This window comes from Pristiophorus japonicus, chromosome 1 (genome assembly GCF_044704955.1).
Source record: "Pristiophorus japonicus isolate sPriJap1 chromosome 1, sPriJap1.hap1, whole genome shotgun sequence".
In the NCBI taxonomy this organism is placed as follows: Eukaryota; Metazoa; Chordata; class Chondrichthyes; family Pristiophoridae; genus Pristiophorus; species Pristiophorus japonicus.
Window position 1 is genome coordinate 353,033,904 of NC_091977.1, and position 20,554 is coordinate 353,054,457.

Consider the following 20,554-nt stretch of genomic DNA (forward strand, 5'->3'; position numbering starts at 1 on the left):
CTTAATCTCTCCTCATAGGACAACCCCCTCATCTCAGGGATCAATCTAGTGAACCTCCGTTGCACGCCTCTAAGGCAAGTATATCCTTCCTCATATAAAGAGACCAAAACTGTGCACAGTACTCCAGGTGTGGTCTGACGAAAGCCCTATACAATTGTAGTAAAACTCTGTTATTCTTGTACTCAAACCCCCTTGCAATAAAGGCCAAAACAAAGAACTGGGAGGGCCTCCCAGGCTACTACACCGGTCTGGATCCTGAAAAGGGCTTTTAATCCCACAAGCCAGCTGGCTGGTACCACTGGCTTTATTTTGTGCATCACTCTGCTGCTCTTCCACAAAGCCAAGTGTGAGGAAACTCCTGGATTGGAAGTCCCTTCTCCCGGCCACCCTGTCTCTTGTACAGGGATTCATGATTAGGGTGGACTGATTCCGCCATAAACAAGACCATGTGGAAACTAGTGGGGAAAGCCAGCACCCAGCATATGAGGGTCCCGATCTAATTTCTGTTGGACTTATGGCAATAGTGCACCAGAAGAGCTGCTCATTTTCAGCCCCAATATATTTTAATTTCTATGATCTGTTATTGTTGCATGATGATCAAAATAAATTGCTCAAAGTTTTCGTCTAAATGCTTATTTTGCCAGAAGAAAAATGCTTAAAATTAACTCGCAAAGTTGAGAGACTCATTGGTATTATTATAACAGAGCCTTTTACATCAAATGCAGGTGGAGCTCTTTAACCTTCCAGACTTTCTGAGTAACTGTGTGAGACCTGATATACGCATCTCTGCAAGTCACAGTCAAAGTTGTTCAGCCTATAGAGCAGACAGACAAATTTCATATGGGTTTCTTTATCCTCCCAGTAAGTTAATTTGTTTTCTATAACCTTTATGCAGATGAATTGATAAATTTAGACAATATAATGCAAAACATTTTATTTCAGTAAATCTGCTTATCTGAAAGTCTGACTCCCTTCACCCAAGTTCACACCGTTCCCTGACCAAAGGTTCCAGACAAAATTTAAATTTTATACCTCATATTTAGATTGGTATTGACTTCTTTGACTCTGTCATCCTTCATAAAAGGTTTAAAACTGCGTTACTGATGGAAGAATTCTCCAGCTCAGTTTATTATAACAGTGACTCTACTTCAGAAGTACTTAATGGGCTGTAAAGCACTTTGAGATGTCCTGAGGTTATGTAAGTGCAAGTCAGAGGTGGGGTGGGGGGGCTGCTGGCCACATATTAACAATTCAAATACCAATTTCTGTATGATCTGTTCAACTGTGTGTTTGATTGGAAGCTTCTTTGAATTTAGCAGACTGTTGAATAAATTCATGAAGCTTCAGTCACCACTTTGGAGGTAATTATCAGCCTGCAGGTTTTAAAATAGTGAGCTTGATCTGGAGCATTTGAAGTAAGATTGTCTGAAGAGAATTAGCTACACCTGACAATTTCCATAGTTGTTGAAAAGAGGATTAAAGAACCTATATATACATATATATATAAGTAATTATAGCAAAGTTTTAATACAAAAATTACAAACTATGTTATTTTGCACTATATGAAGAATCATAGATACATAGAAAATAGGTGCAGGAGTAGGCCATTCAGCCCTTCGAGGCTGCACCACAATTCAATATGATCATGGCTGATCATGCAACTTCAGAACCCCATTCCTGCTTTCTCTCAAAACCCTTTGCTCCCTTTAGCCATAAGGGCCACATATAACTCCCTTTTGAATATATCTAACAAACTGGCCTCAACAACTTTGTGGTAGAGAAGTCCACAGGTTCACAATTCTTTGAATGAAGAAGTTTTTCCTCATCTCGGTCCTAAATGGCTTACCCCTTATGCTCAGATGGTGATCCCTGGTTCTGGACTTCCCCAACATCGGGAACATTCTTCCTGCATCTAACCTGTCCAATCCCGTCAGAATTTTATGTTTCTCTGAGATCCCCTCTCATTCTTCTAAATTCGAGTGAATATAAGCTGAGTCAATCCAGTCTTTCTTCATATGTCAGTCCTGCCATCATGGGAATCAATCTGGTGAACCTTCGCTGCACTCCCTCAATAGCAAGAATGTCCTTCCTCAGATTAGGAGACCAAAACTGTACACAATATTCAATGTGTAACCTCACCAAGGCCCTGTACAACTGTAGCAAGACCACCCTGCTCCTATACTCAAATCCTCTCGCTATGAAGGCCAACATGCCATTTGCCTTCTTCACCGCCTGCTGTACCTGCATGCCTACTTTCAATGACTAATGTACCATGACACCCAGGTCTCATTGCAACCCCCCTTTTCCTAATCTGTCACCATTCAGATAATATTCTGGCTTCCTGTTTTTGCCACCAAAATGTGGATAACCCCACATTTATCCATATTATACTGCATCTGCCATGTATTTGTCCACTCACCTAACCTGTCCAAGTCACCCTGCAGTCTCTTAGCATCCTCCTCACAGCTCACACCGCCACCCAGCTTAGTGTCATCTACAAACTTGGAGATATTGCACTCAATTCCTTCGTCTAAATCATTAACATATATTGTAAATAGCTGGGGTCCCAGCACTGAACCTTGCAGTACCCCACTAGTCACTGCCTGCCATTCTGAAAAGGACCTGATTATTCCTATTCTTCGCTTCCTGTCTGCCAACCAGTTCTCTATCCACGTCAATACATTACCCCCAATACCATGTGCTTTAATTTTGCACACTAATCTCTTGTGTGGGACCTTGTCAAAATCCTTTCGAAAGTCCTAATACACCACATCCACTGATTCTTCCTTGTCCATTCTACTAGTTACATCTTCAAAAACTCTAGAATATTTGTCAAGCATGATTTCCCTTTCATAAATCCATGCTGACTTGGACCGATCCTGTCACTGCTTTCCAAATGTGCTACTATTACATCTTTAATAATTGATTCCAATATTTTCCCCACTACCAATATCAGGCTAACCTGTCTATAATTCCCTGTTTTCTCTCTCCCTCCTTTTTTAAAAAGTGGGGTTACATTAGCTACCCTCCAATCCATAGGAACTGATCCAGAGTCTATACAATGTTGGAAAATAATCACCATTGCATCCAGAGTCTATACAATGTTGGAAAATAATCACCATTGCATCCACTATTTCTAGGGCCACTTCCTTAAGTACTCTGGGATGCAGACTATCAGGCCCTGGAGATTTATCGGCTTTCAATCCCATCAATTTCCCTAACACAATTTCCTGACTAATAAGGATTTCCTTCAGTTCCTCCTTCTCGCTAGATCCTCGGTCCCCTAGTATTTCTGGAAGGTTATTTGGTTCTGTCTTCACTAAGGAAGACACAAAGTATTTGTTCAATTGATCTGCCATTTCTTTGTTCCCCATTATAAATTCACCTGATTCTGACATTTGTCTTTACTAATCTTTTTCTCTTCACATATCTATAGAAGTTTTTGCAGTCAGTTTTTATGTTCCCTGCAAGCTTACTCTCATACTCTGTTTTCCCCCTCCTAATTAAACCCATTGTCCTTCTCTGCTGAATTCTAAATTTCTCCCAGTCCTCAGGTTTGCTGCTTTTTCTGGCCAATTTATATGCCTCTTTTTTGGATTTAACACTATCTCTAATTTCCCTTGTTAGTCACAGTTGAGCCACCTTCCCTGTTTTATTTTTACACCAGACAGGGATGTACAATTGAAGTTCATCCATGTGATCTTTAAATGTCTGTCATTGCCTATCCACCCTTTAAGTATCATTCGCCAGTCTATCCTAGCCAATTCACGTCTCATACCATCGAAGTTACCTTTCTTTAAGTTCAGGTCTCTAGTCTCTGAATTAACTGTGTCACTCTCCATCTTAAATGAAGAATTCTACCATATTATGGTCACTCTTCCCAAAGGGGCCTCGCACAACAAGATTACTAATTAATCCTCTCTCATAACACAACACCCAGTCTAGGATGGCCAGCTCTCTAGTTGGTTCCTCGACATATAGGTCTAGAAAACCATACCTTATACACTCCAGGAAATCCTCCTCCACTGTATTGCTACCAGTTTGGCTAGCCCAATCTATATGTAGATTCAAGTCATCCATGCTAACTGCTATACCTTTATTGCACGCATCCCTAATTTCCTGTTTGATGCCATCCCTGACCTCACTACTACTGTTTGGTGGGTGGTTTGCACACAACTCCCACTAGCGTTTTCTGCCCTTTGGTGTTCCGCAGCTCTTACCCATACAGATTCCACATCATCCAAGCTAATGTCTTTCCTTACTATTGCGTTAATCTCCTCTTTAACCAGCAACGCTACCCCATCTTCTTTTCCTTTCTGTCTATCTTTCCTGAATATTGAATACCCCTGGATATTGAGTTCCCAGCCTTGCTCACCCTGGAGCCATGTCTCCGTAATCCCAATTACATCATATCCGTTAACAGCTATCTGCGCAGTTAATTCATCCACCTTATTACGAATGCTCCTCGCATTGAGACACAGAGCCTTCAGGCTTGTTTTTTTTAAACAGTCTTTGTCCTTTTAGAATTATGCTAGTCCTTTTAGAAGAACTAGCAAAATTTAACAAATACTTTAAAAATGTATGTTTTGTTATGACTGCGTTTGATTGTTTTATTACTGTTTAATAAACGTTTTTGTTAGATAATGCCCAAAACAAGATCTAGTGTAATATTATTCGGCAGCTTCTAAAGGCGAGGAGGATCTCCTGGGATAGAGTCAATACTTGATGTAATCTAATAAGGGTTCTCTGTTCGCTATACGGGGTGGACTACAATGCATTACCTAGATATCAGGGCAGGTGGAAATGCTCTCGAGGGGAGATTTTGAGGCCTCCTGACTGGTGGGAACAGGGTAGTAACCCCTTGAAAATTGCAGGTAAGAACTTGCTGCCTCATTCCCACCATCGCTATTTTGCCAGGGTCCTCAGAATAAGCGTCCAGGCAGCCACCTAAAGCAAGTGCACGGCTAATTTAGGTATTTATCTCTGGTTCCATTAAATCACACGGACTCCAGTGACATTTTGAAATTCAACTGAGTGGACAGAGCATGTGGCATGTACACTTGGTTCAGTCAAATAGGAGCCCAAAGATAATTACTCCTGCTCCTTCTGGCCCCATGAAAATAAACTGGACCACTGCCGCACCAGATCCAACTCCCACCGTCCCCATCCCCAAGAATGACCACTCCTTTCTACTGTACCTCCCCAGACAGCTGGATGAGAGATCTAGAATGCACCACATGAGAAGTATTGGAAATAACCCCACTTGTGCCACACAGTACCATAGCGTACCAATGTCCTGCACTATCAAACACATTTTAAATTAAAGGCTTTGATTTCACTTACTGACTGGAGAAAAGTTGAGCTTTTCACCTGTTCGTTTTTGTTATATATGTGAACTTGTATTTACTCTGTACAGCCACCAGAGGGCTCATCCCCTGGAGTGCGAAGGGATCCCATAATCCCTTGGGAGCACAGGTATTTAAGGAGGCCTCACAGGTTGGAGGGGCACTCGGGAGACCTGCAATAAAAGACTAAGGTCACACTTTACTTTGAGCTCACAGTGTTCAGTCTGACTCTTTCTCCATACACTACAATTGGCGATGAGATACAGATAGCGAACCCAAAGATGCAGAGAACAGTGGGCAGCCTGGAGAAATTCTTGGAGGGAGATGATTGGGAAACTTTTGTGGAGCGACTCGACCAATACTTCGTGGCCAACGAGCTAGATAGGGAAGAGAGCGCTGCCAAATGAAGGACAATCCTCCTCACCATCTGTGGGGCACCAACGTATGGCTTCATGAAGAATCTTCTCACTCCAGCGAAACCCACGGAGAAATCGTACGACGATTTGTGCACACTGGTCCGAGAGCATTTGAACCCGAAGGAAAGCATTCTAATGGCGAGGTACCGGTTCTACACCTACAAAAGGTCTGAAGGCCAGGAAGTGGTGAGTTATGTCGCTGAGCTAAGACGCCTTGCAGGACATTGCGAATTTGAAGGACATTTGGAGCACATGCTCAGAGACTTTTTCGTACTTGGCATTGGCCACGAAACCATAACTTCGCAAACTTTTGACTGTAAAGACCCCAACCTTGAGTAAGGCCATAGCGATAGCCCAGGCGTTCCTTGCCACCAGTGACAATACGAAGCAAATCTCTCAGCACACAAGTGGTGCTACAAGTACTGTGAACAAAGTGATGTTGTTTTCGAATCATAACGTACAGGGCAGGTCACACATACCTGCAGTTACACGTCCGCAGATGTCTCAGAGTCCACCATCAAGGGTGATGAATGCAAGGCCATTAACACCTTGTTGGCGCTGCGGGGGTGATCATCATTTCCATTCATGCCGATTCAAAGAATACTTTTGCAAGGGCTGTGGAACAATAGGACACCTCCAACGAGTGTGCAGGCGAGCTGCAAAGCCTGTTAAACCTGCAAACCACCATGTTGCAGAGGAGGACAGATTCACCGAGGATCATGGCGAACCAGAGCCTCAGATAAAGGAGGCAGAGGTACATGGGGTGCACACATTCACCACGAATTGTCCCCCAATAATGCTGAATGTTGAACTAAATGGACTCCCGGTGTCAATGGAGCTGGACACGGGCGCGAGCCAGTCCATCATGGGCAAAAAGACTTTCGAAAGATTGTGGTGCAACAAGGCCTCAAGGCCAGTCTTAACTCCAGTTCGTACGAAACTAAGAACTTACACGAAAGAACTGATTCCTGTAATCGGCAGTGCTACCGTAAAGGTCTCCTACGATGGAGCGGTGCACAAGCTACCACTCTGGGTGGTACCGGGCGATGGTCCCACGCTGCTCGGCAGGAACTGGCTGGGAAAGATATGCTGGAACTGGGACGACGTCCAAGCGCTGTCGCCCGCTGACGATACTTCATGTGCCCAGGTCCTAAACAAATTTCCCTCGCTGTTCGAACCAGGCCTCGGGAAATTCCAAGGAGCAAAAGTGCAGATCCAGCTAATTCCAGGGGCGTGACCCATCCATCACAAGGCGAGAGCAGCACTGTACATGATGAGAGAAAGGGTAGCGATCGAGCTAGACCGGCTGCAAAGAAAGGGCATCATTTCCCCGATCGAGCTCAATGAGTGAGCCAGTCCTATCATCCCAGTCCTCTAGGGAGATGGCACCGTCAGAATCTGTGGCGATTACAAAGTAACTATCAATCGTTTCTCCCTGCAGGACCAATACCCACTACCAAAGGCAGATGACCTCTTTGCAACGCTGGCGGGAGGAAAGACGTTCACGAAGCTGGATCTGACTTCAGCCTATATGATGCAGGAACTGCAGGAATCATTGAAGCCCCTCACCTGCATCAACACGCACAAAAGTCTTTTTATTTGTAACAGATGCCCATTTGGAATCCGATCGGCAGCGGAGATATTCCAGAGAAACATGGAAAGTTTACTGAAGTCGGTCCCGCACACCGTGGTCTTCCAGGATGAAATCTTGGTCACAGGTCGGAACACAGTCGAGCATCTGCAGAACCTGGAGGAGGTTCTTAGTCAACTCAACCTCGTGGGGCTCAGGTTAAAACGCTTGAAGTGCGTTTTTCTGGCGCCTGAAGTGGAGTTCCTGGGAAGGAGGATTGTGGTGGATGGCATCAGGCCCACCAACACGAAGACGGAGGCAATCGAGAATGCACCGAGGCCACAGAACATGACAGAGCTGCGGTCGTTTCTGGGACTCTTGAACTACTTTGATAACTTCTTACCGGGTCTCAGCACACTGTTAGAACCACAGCATGTCTTACTACGAAAAGGGGACGAATGGGTTTGGGGCAAAAGCCAAGAAAATTGTTATGCTCAAATAAATTGCTTTTGTTGTATGATTCATGTAAGGGTTTGGTACAAGCATGTGATGCGTTGTCATATGGTGTCGGGTGTGTATTGCAACAAGCTAATGATTTCGGGAAACTGCAACCGGTAGCTTATACATCCAAGAGTCTGTCTAAGGCTGAGAAAGCCTACAGCATGATTGAGAAAGAAGCATTAGTGTGTGTCTATGGGGTAAAGAAAATGCATCAATACCTGTTTGGGCTAAAATTCAAATTGGAAACTGACCATAAGCCACTTATATCCCTGTTCTCCGAGAGTAAAGGGATAAATACCAACGCATCGGCCCGCATCCAGAGATGGGCGCTCACGCTTTCCGCATACAACTACTCTATCCGCCACAGGCCAGGCATAGAAAACTGTGCCGATGCTCTCAGTAGGCTGCCACTGCCCACCACGGGGGTGGAAATGGCGCAGCCCGCAGATCTAACCATGGTTATGGAAGCATTTGAGAATGAGCAATCACCTGTCACTGCCCAGCAGGTCAAAACCTGGACAAGCCAGGACCCCTTATTATCTCCAGACAAAAGCTGTGTGCTTCACGGGAGCTGGTCCAGTGTCACAGTGAAAATGCAGGAAGAGACAAAGCCGCTCCAGCGGCGCAAAGATGAAATGTCTATTCAGGCAGACTGCCTTCTGTGGGGCAATCGAGTAGTGGTCCCCAAGAAGGGCAGACACTTTCATCAATTACCTCCACAGTACTCACCCAGACATTATAATGATGAAAGCGATAGCCAGATCCCATGTGTGTTGGCCCGGTATCGATGCGGACTTAGAGTCCTGTGTTCACAGATGTAATACACGCTCACAGTTAAGCAATGTACCCAGGGAGGCGCCGCTAAGTTTATGGTCTTGGCCCTCCAAACCGTGGTCTAGGGTACACGTCAACTATGCAGGCCCGTTCTTGGGTAAAATGTTCCTTGTGGTTGTAGACGCATACTCCAAATGGATTGAATGTGAGATAATGTCGGCTAGCACGTCCGCTGCCACTACTGAAAGCCTGCGGGCCATGTTTGCCACACATGGCTTACCCGATGTCCTGGTGAGTGACAACGGGCCATGTTTTACCAGTACTGAGTTCAAAGAATTCATGACCTGTAACGGGATCAAACATGTCACATCTGCCCCATTTAAACCAGCATCAAATGGTCAGGCAGAGAGAGCAGTGCAAACCATCAAGCAAGGCTTGAAGAGGGTAACTGAAGGCTTACTGCAGACTCGCCTATCCCGAGTCCTGCTTAGCTACCGCACTAGACCCCACTCACTTATTGGGATCCCACCTGCTGAACTGCTCATGAAAAGAGCACTTAAGACAAGGCTCTCGTTAGTTCACCCTGATCTACATGAACAGGTAGAGAGCAAGCGGCTTCAACAAAGTACATACCATGTTAGCGCAAATGTGTCACGAGAGATTGAAATCAATGATCCTATATTTGTATTAAATTATGGACAAGGTCCCAAGTGGCTTCCCGGCATTGTCGTGGCCAAAGAAGGGTGCAGGGTGTTTCGCATCAAGCTTTCAAATGGACTCATTCACCGGAAATACTTGGATCAAATCAAACTCAGATTCACGGACTATCCTGAGCAACCCACCTTGGACCCTACCTTTTTTGATCCCCCAACATACACACCAGTGGCAACCGGCACCATGGTTGACCACGAAGCAGAACCCATCATCCACAGCAGCCCAGCAGGGCCCAACACACCAGGCAGCCCAGCAAGGCCAGCTGCACAGCAGCCCAGCGAGGGCCCAACAAATGATTCAACAACACCAGCTTTCATACCGAGACGATCAACCAGGGCAAGAAGGGCCCCAGATCGACTCACATTGTAAATAAGTTACACTATTGACTTTGGGGGGAGTGTTATATATGTGAACTTGTATTTACTCTGTACAGCCACCAGAGGGCTCATCCCCTGGAGTCCCAAGGGATCCCATAATCCCTTGGGAGCACAGGTATTTAAGGAGGCCTCACAGGTTGGAAAGGTACTCGGGAGACTTGCAATAAAAGACTAAGGTGTTCAGTCTGACTCTTTCTCCATACACTACAGTTTTTACTTCCCAGAGTATGGATTTTATTTTAAGTGCTCCTGAATTATAATATGAATAGTGGTGCAAGGTCTACTTTCTGTCCTTGAATGTTAATTAATTTAGTCAATAGCACATCGTCTAGTATTTCAAATTGTGCTAATGCTAGTTCCTTTCTGGTGAAGAATTGATACGGGATTTACCTGAATCCAATTTTTTTTTTGAACTGTTTTTCAATTGCCACTACCCCCAAACTCACTTTGACTCTTGGTTTGAGTTTGCAGCACATGAATCTCAGCTAATAGAAGGTGGCAGGACGATTTCACTGTCAAATCCCATCTCCTGAATACTCCCAACTCTTTTGTCACTTGCTTGCCCTCTTTTACTGTGGTTTTGTTACAATTTGTCTGGTCTGCTGGTGAATGAAACATAAAATAAGACGGGCTGGAAGGATGGGTAGTGTGGAAAGTAGGTCATTGGGAATGGTCTTATGAGGTTGGTATGAGTGCCCATTTTTTCACAGAATGATGGAAACCTTTGCCTGGCCTGGGAATGCTTGATGCTGACATTCAAAATGTATAAAAGTTCTATTCTGAACACCAACACCCCTTACCTTGATGGACCTAAAAATTCAATGATAAATCTAAATGTAATAAATTAAATTAAAAATCCCGATAACTACTTTGGTCCTTTTTTAAAGGTGATCTTCATTGATCCTTTTCACAAGTAGATAGTTGCTTGTTGGATAGCAGAAGACCAGGGAGTTAAAATTGGCCGTATGATTATTTTGCCCAATATTTGAATGGAGGCCTTATCCCAGAACAGGCAGTTTCAATCTCAATTTCCCTTACTGATTTTGAATGAGACAATGGGATAGATTTTTGTCTTCAATGAATGGGCAGTAACCTTGACTCATGGGAATGAAAATCAGGTTGGTTCTATAAAGGATGGGTGATTCCTTCTGCCACATTATTGCCCAGGCAGTGAAAAAGCAATCTAGCCGTATAACATTTGAGTATTGGAATATTTGAGTATCAGATTAGAATGTTTTGCTGCAATATTAAAGCATTTGAGTAAGTAATTTAAATAACAATTTGGTTTTAATTTGATGCACCATCATGTGAGTGTTTTGCATCCAATTTGGGCACTTCTAATTTCTCACCCAATTTCAAATGAAATAATGTCTTGTGTAGCATTTTATTTATAAGACTAGAAGATAGATACAATGAGGCAGGTCATTGCACTCTTGTTCATCGATCCAGAAAGAAACACGAACCTGCAGGGCTCCATCGCCTCCTCCAACACTTTCTTAAACAGTGCCAAGGTTTTTGCCGTCACTTGCCCTTATGTGTGTAAATAAAACCTAATTGGTATCTGTAGTGTATGGAGAAAGAGTCAGACTGAACACTATGAGCTCAAAGTAAAGTGTGACCTTAGTCTTTTATTGCAGGTTTCCAGAGTGTCTCTCCAACCTGTGAGGCCTCTTTAAATGCCTGTGCTCCCAAGGGATTATGGGATCCCTTGGGACTCCAGGAGATGAGCCCTCTGGTAGCTGTACAGAGTAAATACAAGTCCACATATATAACAGTATCAATTCTACATTTGCCAGTTTGAACTTGTGCTCCTTTGTCACACCATCATGGTTTAGCAGGAACTAGTGTTCCATGTTTACTTTTCCATATTTCTCACTACTTTATATGACTTTGAGGCTCCCAGTTAGCCATTGTTTTTCAAGACCAAAGAATCCAGGTTTCTCCCGTTGACCCTGATATCTGAGGCTTCTGATGCTGCTGGAAGGGGTAAAAACTCCTTCCTTATGCAGTTAATCAAATGGAGATTGATGGATCTTTCCCTCTAGGGATAAGCTGAGTGCAAATGTGTGACTGGGATTGAAATTCACATGACCTAATCTTTGATTGGTATTGCAGCCACCAGTAGGGAAGAATTTGGTTACAATGTGTAGCTACATCATAAATGACTTTGACATTATTTCCTCTGGTTGGTATTTTTGCAAAATCATAAATACAATCCACCCCCCCACCCCCCCACCCCCTACCGCCACCCCACAACCAATCATCTTTGGAATTATGATTTTTTTGGGGCAAAGACGGATATATTTCAAAATGGATGGAGTATCTCATTGGATAATTGTTATGCTTTATTTTGTGTAAAGATATGCAATAAAATTGTTTTATTTCTAAAAAAAAAATCTGTAAGAACAGAATATACTTCAATGTAATTTCTACGAGATAAATTTAATCTTTTTTTTATTATTTTGCAGCCCTTGGTTCCTCACTTGAAGCTAAATATGATGCCCTTCTAACTTCAAATATTGTTCCAATGTATCCCGCTTTTAAAAGTGAGTATTCATTAGCGCTTGTGAAGTCGAAAAGAAAAAATGGTGAAATAGCAGAATCTTCATTCCACATTTCTGTTATGGAGGACGTAGTATTTTGGTTTGACCACTAGATGGAGTCAGAATCTCTATGTCCTAGTGGGCACTTGAGATTGTGAACATTTGTTATTATTCCAGCTCCTCTTACACTAGTGAAGAGCAGTGTAGTTTATAGCTTTACTAATCCCATAATACAGCATGAAAATGTTAGTTGATAATGTGTAAACCCATCAAACTGTTGCTAACTGGCTGTTGAACAATCCTTCAATAGTTTTTGTGGTGGTCGGTTTCAGGTTACTTTTATATGAATATATATCAATAGCGTTTTTAAATGTTTGTGAGACACCTGTTGTAAACAGAGGCTCACTTTGTTGCAAAATAATGTCAGTTATATTTGAAACGTTAAGGATTGTATTGTTTTCATCAACTGTTATTTTTATGTTCTGTTTGCTGTTGTACAGAAATATGGAACTACTTTCACAAGGTAATAGTGAAAAAACTGGCAACAGAACGGAATGGAATTAATGTCATAAGTGGTCCCGTGTTTGATTATGACTATGATGGTCTCTATGACACACTTGATAAAATAGTACGGTAAGTCCAGCCTTTTTGCTTTTGTCCTGTTTAAATATAAGGCATGCATTTTATTTACACTTTGATAGCTTGCCTCTGTGTTGACCTGAGATTAGCTATTTACTGATATCATTTTACTCTAGGTTAACTACACTGACCATTTCAACAAGTATGACATGTAATACGAGGGCCTGAAGAGCTTAGTTTTAGCATATAGAAACATAGAAATCTCCAGCGCAGAAGGAGGCCATTTCAGCCCATTGTGTCCGCGCTGACCGACAAAGAGCCACACGGCCTTTGATCAGCAGCCCTAAAGGTTACATATAAACCTATGACAATGGCAGAAAGGTAAAGAGCTTCCGGCCCAACCAATCCACCCCACACAACTGCGACACCCCCTGCACCGCAACATTCTACACTCCACCCCAATCGGAGCCATGTGATCTCCTGGGAGAGGCAAAAACCAGATTAAAATCCCAGGCCAATTGGGGAAAACAATCTGGGAAAATTCCTCTCCGACCCATCCAGGCGATCGATACTAGTCCAGGAGATCACCCTGGCCATATTCGATTTGCTGCAGTACTTACCATTGTATCTGTGCCAGCTAACAAGAGGTTATCCAGCCTAATCCCACTTATTAGCTCTAGGTCCGTAACCCTGCAGGTTACGGCACTTCAAGTGCACATCCAAGCACCTTTTAAATGTGGTGAGGGTTTCTGCATCCAGCACCTTTCCAGGCAGTGAGTTCCAGACCCCCACAACTCTGTGTGAAGAAACTGTCCCTCAAATCCCCTCTGAATCTTCCACCAACCACCTTAAAACTATGCCCCCTCGTAATTGACCCCTCCACCAAGGGTGATAGGCCCTTGCTATCCACTACATCCAGGCCCCTCAAAATTTTATACACCTCAATGAGGTCTCCTCTCAGCCTCCTCTGTTCCAAGGAGAACAAACCCAGCCTATCCAATCTGTCCACATAGCTAAGATTCTCCATTCCAGGCAGCATTCTAGTAAATCTCCTCTGCGCCCTCCAGTGCAATCATGTCCTTCCTATAATACGGCGACCAGAGCTGCATGCAGTATTTCAGCTATGGCCTAACCAGAGTATTATACAATTTAAGCATAACCTCCCTGCTCTTGTATTCTATGCCTCAGTCAATAAAGGCAAGCATTCTGTATGCCTTCTTAACCACTTTATCCACTTGGCCTGCTACTTTCAGGGATCTGTGGACAAGCACTCCAAGGTCCCTTTTTGATCTACACTTCTAAGTGGCCTATCATTTAATGTGTATACCCTTTTCTTATTTGCCCTCCCCCAGTGCATTATCTCACACTTCTTCGAATTAAATTCCATTTGCCACTGTTCTGCCCACCTGACCAGTAGATTGATATCCTCCTGCAGTCCATGACTTTCCTCTTCATTATCAACCACGCAGCCAATTTTAGTGTAATCTGCAAACTTCTTAATCATACTCCCTATATTCAAATCTAGATCATTGATGTATACCACAAAAAGCAAGGAACCCAGTACTGAGCCCTGTGGAACCCCACTGGAAACATCCTTCCAATCACACAAACATCCATCAATCATTACCCTTTGCTTCCTACCTCTAAGCCAATTTTGATCCAACTTGCCACTTTGCCCTGTATTCCATGGGCTTTAACCTTCATGACTAGTCTACCATGTGGGACCTTATCAAAAGCCTTGCTAAAGTCCATGTACACTACATCGTACGCACTACCCTCATCGACCCTCTTGGTTACCTCGTCAAAAAATTCAATCAGGTGGGTCAAACACGATTTTCACTTAACAAATCCATGCTGACTGTCCCCAATTAATCCTTGCCTTTCCAAATGTAGATTTATCCTGTCAGGATTTTTTCCAATAATTTTCCCACCACTGAGGTTAGGCTGACAGGCCTGTAATTACTCGGCCTATCTCTTTCTCCCTTCTTAAACAAGGGTACCACATTAGCAGTCCTCCAGTCCTCTGGCACCATGTCCAGATCCAAAGAGGACTGGAAAATGATGGTCAAGGCCTCGGCTATTTCCTCTTTTACTTCACTCAACAACCTGGGATGTATTTCATCCGGGCCTGGGCACTTATCTACTTTCAAAGCTGCTAAAGCTCTTAATACCTCCTCTCTCACTATGTTTATTCATCCAGAATTTAACACTCCTCCTCGATAACAGTATCTGCAATGCCCCTTTCATTTGTGAAAATAGATGCAAAGTATTCATTAAGAACCTTACCAACATCTTCCGGCTCCACACACAGATTACCCTCAGTCTCCAATAGGCCCTAACCTTTCTTTAGTTATCCTCTTGCTCTTAATATATTTATAGAACATCTTTGGGTTTTCCTTAATTTTACACCAAGAATTTTTCATGCTCTCTCTTAGCATTCCTAATATCCTTTTTAATGTTACTGCTGAACTTTCTATATTCCTCCAAAGATTCTACAGTATTTAGCCATCGGTATATGACATAAGCTTCCCTTTTTTTCTTTATCCTCCCCTGTAAGTCCCTAAATATCCAGGGGGCTCTAGAATTGTTATTACCAGCCTTTTTCTTTAAAGGCACATGTTTGGCCTGAGCCTTCCGATCTCTTCCTTGAATGCCTCCCACTGTTCCAACACTGATTTACTTACAATTAGCTGTTTCCAGTCCACTGTGGCCAAATCACTTCTCAACTTAGCAAAGTTAGCTTTTCCCCAATTTGGAACTTTTATTCCTGGTCTATCCTTGTCCTTATTCATCACTACCTTGAATCTGACTGAATTATGGTCACTGGCATCCAAGTGCTCTCCCACAAATAGCCCTTCCACCTGCCCAGCTTCATTCCCCAAAACTAAATTCAGAACCACCCCCTCTCGTGTTGGGTTTGTTACATACTGACTAAAAAATGTTCTCTTGAATGCATTTTAGGAATTCCACACCCTCTATACCCTTCACATTATATTTGTCCCAATCAATATTAGGATAGTTAAAATCCCCTACCATTTTTACCCTATGGTTTTTGGACTTCACAGCAATTTGCCTACATATTTGCTCCTTTATCTCCCTCCCACTGTTTGGGGTCTATAATACAGGCCCAGCAGTATGATTGCCCCTTTTTTATTTTTCAGTTCAACCCATATGGCCTCATTTGATGATCCCTCGAACATATCGTCCCTCCTCACTGCTGTAATAGTTTCTTTAATCAATACCGCAACCACCACCCCTTTTTATCCCCCTCTCCATCTTTTCTAAAAGTCCTGTAACCAGGAATATTGATCTGCCAAACCTGCCCCTTTTTCAGCCATGTCTCTAATGGCTATAATATTATACTACCAAGCGTCTACCTGTGCTCTTAGCTCATCCGCCTTATTCGCTATACTCCTTGCATTGACATATATACCATTTAACACAGGTAATCAAGGCCTCCTTGATTACTACTTACTAACCCTTGTTTCCTCTGTCTTACAGATTCACTTTCTAGATTCTTGCTATCCAATTTCAGCTTTACTTCCTTCCCTATTGAATTTGTTCTCAGGTTCCCATCCCCCTGCCAAGCTAGTTTAAACTCTCTCCAACAGCACTAGCAAAACTCCTCATGAGGATATTGGTCTCGGCGCTGTTGAGGTGCAACCCGTCCGGTTTGTACAGGTCCCATCTCCCCCAGAATTGGTCCCAATGCCTCAGGAATTTAAAGCCCTCCCTCCTACACCAACTCTCCAGCCACGCGTTCATCCTCTCTATCCTTGTTTTCTTGTACTCATTAGCACGTGGCACCTGTAGTAATCCTGAGATTATTACCTTTGAAATCCTACCCTTTCATTTTCCTCCTAGCTCCCTAAATTCTGCCTGCAGGACCTCATCCCTCTTTCTACCTATGTCGTTGGTCCCGATATGGACCATGACCTCTAACTGTTTAATCTCTATCCCCAGAATGCCTTGGGTCCACTCTGTGACATTCAGGGAGGCACCATACCATCTTGGAATCACGTCCACGGCCACAGAAACACCTCTCTGTTCCCCTAACTATTGAATCCCTTACCACTACAGCTCTTTCATTCTTTGTCCCTCCCCCATGTGCAGCTGAGCTACGCGTGGTGCCTTGGACTTGGCTCTGGTGCACTCCCCAGAGGCACCATCGCCCTCACCAGTACTCAAAAGAGAATATCAGTTGGAAAGCGAGATGGACTCAGGGGGGACTCCTGCACTACCGGCCTAGCATTTGTCCTCTGTCTGGTGGTCACCCACTTCCCCTCTGCCTGCACGCTTTTAAGCTGCAGCGTGACCACCTCCTGAAACGTGCTATCCACGTAGCTCTCAGCCTGATGGAAACACGGAGCTTGAGTAGTTGAAGCTGGAGACACCTCCTACACACATGGTTGTCCAGGCCGCACGAAGCGTCCAGCACTTCCCACATGCCGCAGGATGTGTACTCCACGGGACTGAGCTCCCCTGCCATCCCTCTATTTAGACTTATCTGGTTTAAAAAAAGAGAAAGAGAGAGACTTACCAATCAAAGTGCAAATTTGCTCGCAGTTTGCCTGCAGGACTCGATTTTTTCTGTGAATTCTTCATGCAACCTTTCATCTATTAGCAGAGCAAGAACTTAAACAGTTGCGCATCAAAAATGGTGCTGCTCCAGACCCAGTTTGCAATGCCCATATAATCACAACACATCTGATAATGAACATAAATCACAAAATGTTGATTATGAAATGTGCCATGAAAGGAGGCGAAATGCTTTGCCTTTCTCCTTGCTCCCTCATACTTGAGTCCCTCTCCTGTTGTTCTGTCTAATCCTAAACATTTACATTTGCTGGAAGATTCTTTGGAGTTGCTCCCGCTCTGGCGGAATTACTTCACCAGAAAGCTCCATTTACCCACATATTTGGGATTCTGTTGCAATTCCAGCCATACAACGCCGGCTACGTGGGACCAGCTCCCCAAAATTTCCCGACCATTACTTTTCACGTTAAGATGTTTTTATTTAGTGTGCAGCTCAATCTTTCAGCTTTAAAGCCCCTTGTTACACAATCATTTGCAGGATCACATTTAGCCAGTGTGAAATCTTGATTGACGAAAGATAAAAGAACTGTAATGGGATAGCAAATTAAGGAATGAGAAATGTAAAGAATCCAAAGAAGAGAAGGCAGAAATAAAAAGAAGAGGAGGCTATGTATGCAAAAATGTTTCCCCCGGAAGGCTAATATCATTGGGGTCATTTATTTGGAGGGAGATAAGAGGAAAAGGAAAAATGTTTCCATGTCATGAATGCTCCTTCACACGTCAGTTACATGAGCAAACTGGCCAAGAAGTGGAATAGATGATAGAAGATGTATGTTGGTTAACATAGAAACATAGAAAATAGGTGCAGGAGTAGGCCATTCGGCCCTTCTAGCCTGCACCGCCATTCAATGAGTTCATGGCTGAACATTCAACTTCAGTACCCCATTCCTGCTTTCTCACCATAGTCGTTGATCCCCCTAGTAGTAAGGACCTCATCTAACTCCTTTTTGAATATATTTAGTGAATTGGCCTCAACAACTTTCTGTGGTAGAGAATTCCACAGGTTCACCACTCTCTGGGTGAAGAAGTTCCTCCGCATCTCGGTCCTAAATGGCTTACCCCTTATCCTTAGACTGTGACCTCTGGTTCTGGACTTCCCCAACATTGGGAACATTCTTCCTGCATATAACCTGTCTAACCCCGTCAGAATTTTAAATGTTTCTATGAGGTCCCCTCTCATTCTTCTGAACTCCAGTGAATACAAGCCCAGTTGATCCAGTCTTTCTTGATAGGTCAGTCCTGCCATCCCGGGAATCAGTCTGGTGAACCTTCGCTGTACTCCCTCAATAGCAAGAATGTCCTTCCTCAGGTTAGGAGACCAAAACTGTACACAATACTCCAGGTGTGGCCTCACCAATGCCCTGTACAACTGTAGCAACACCTCCCTGCCCCTGTACTCAAATCCCCTCGCTATGAAGGCCAACATGCCATTTGCTTTCTTAACCGCCTGCTGCACCTGCATGCTAACCTTCAATGACTGATGCTCGCAGTAACATAAAACGTGTGGAAGGAGGAATGGGAAAATGAAAGAATGATGGAAAGTGGGTAGTGCCAAGTGTACAAGGAAGAAGGGAATGCAGTTACACAAAAATCAAAAAGCACTAAAAATTTGTAAAATTGGGGGAAAAATTAGAAGTAAAGTTCACAAATTATCACAAGTTTTTAAGGAAAATTAATCCCTGCTGGATGATTAGGTTGATTGCAATCAATCTGCTTGTGCTACGGACAAGATGATTCACCCAATTCTAGCATGTATGTATTGACACAACATATTCACACAAGAAATAGAACAGGTTGTACCTATAAAATGGCCAGGTCAGTATTTGGAATTATGGGCCACGATTGGCTGAAAAACATCTTCCAGTGGCTTCCACCTCCAAAATGGATGCCGGGGCCTAGGAAGCAAAAGAAAACATGCAGATAAAGTACTTCAATGTATTTAAATCAAAAACATTATGAAAAGCTAGAATAGAGTGCATTAAGTAAAAAAAAATTAAAAAATAGAAGGAAGGGAGAATGAAGAAGAGGAACCTGGGAAGAAAAGGCAAGAAGAAGCAAAGCATTTCAAAACCTTGGGGAGTTTATTTTTGTAATAAAGGATTATCATGTAATATAGTAATTCCTGATAGTTGAATAGCTTTATTAATGTAATACTAATCATTGTTTCAGCATCACATCAAGTGAGCTGAAAATTTTTTTTTTAAATTGGTGGCTCAGAGAGTCTTGTCCTTGGAGAGAATATCGTTGGGTTCACTGGTAGTCTAACGGTTAAATGATGGAATTTGTGCATACATGTTTACCATAAATCTCTCACTACTTCTCTGCACAAAAACATGACTCTTAATGGACTATCAAGAACAGATTGAAATATTTACATATTTAGATAGTAACATAAATTATCCCCCGTCCTCAAAGGGTATGGCCAAGATATACTTGCAGAGTTAATGCATCAGCTGTAAAAAGAAAAGCCATGGGTCACTTTGGTTAAAAGGTACTAGAATTTCCATGATACTGCTTGTCATTTGAGAGTTAATTTGTGTATTTGGAAAGTTCTACTCAGTGATGCTAATGGAAGCAAAAATGGGCTGGCTTGTAATTAACGGGGAACTTTAACTTATGAACATTGATACTATTGCTGGGTTTCGATGTCAAATATTTACAGAACAATATTCAAGGAAAGGGAGCACAATTCCAACGTAATGCTGTTATATTGCAGCCAACTCTAGTATTTGCCAGTAAATCCTGATTGTAGTGCACAAAAAGTGGGGCTCTGTGCATGCTTGGTGAGAGAGTGTGTTTTCTCCTAGTATTAAAAACAATGCGTTCAAGTTTTCAAGTTCCAAGGAGAACCAAAGTATGCCCTGGGGACTTTTGAAATGTGATGTTGCACTAGACCTGCTGCAACCTCAAAGTGGTGTTGACTCCTGGAGGGCCATCTCGCACCACTTGGCTTTAGTACACTCGCGATATACCGCTGCTTTTCACTTTGCACACCCAAAACCACTTTGGAGTGATACAAAATAACAATACAATTGCATCCTAAATTATTAAATTCTGAAGGATTTTGATAGAGTAAATGGGGAAAGACTATTTCCTCTTCTTGAGGAGCCAGTGACGAGGGTCATCAATTTAAAAGAAA

General features: G+C 43.1%; 1 protein-coding gene across 6 annotated transcripts in view; it reads left to right on the plus strand.

The window, feature by feature from the left end:
- The window catches only part of enpp2 (ectonucleotide pyrophosphatase/phosphodiesterase 2), a 122,462-nt gene that overhangs the window by 88,087 nt on the left and 13,821 nt on the right, over positions 1 to 20,554 (plus strand). For all 6 annotated transcript variants that reach the window (XM_070890597.1, XM_070890591.1, XM_070890616.1 and 3 more), the window contains 3 exons: positions 726 to 861; positions 12,166 to 12,243; positions 12,741 to 12,873. In XM_070890597.1, the coding sequence (XP_070746698.1) occupies positions 726 to 861; positions 12,166 to 12,243; positions 12,741 to 12,873 (347 nt within the window). The remainder of the gene's footprint in view (positions 1 to 725; positions 862 to 12,165; positions 12,244 to 12,740; positions 12,874 to 20,554) is intronic.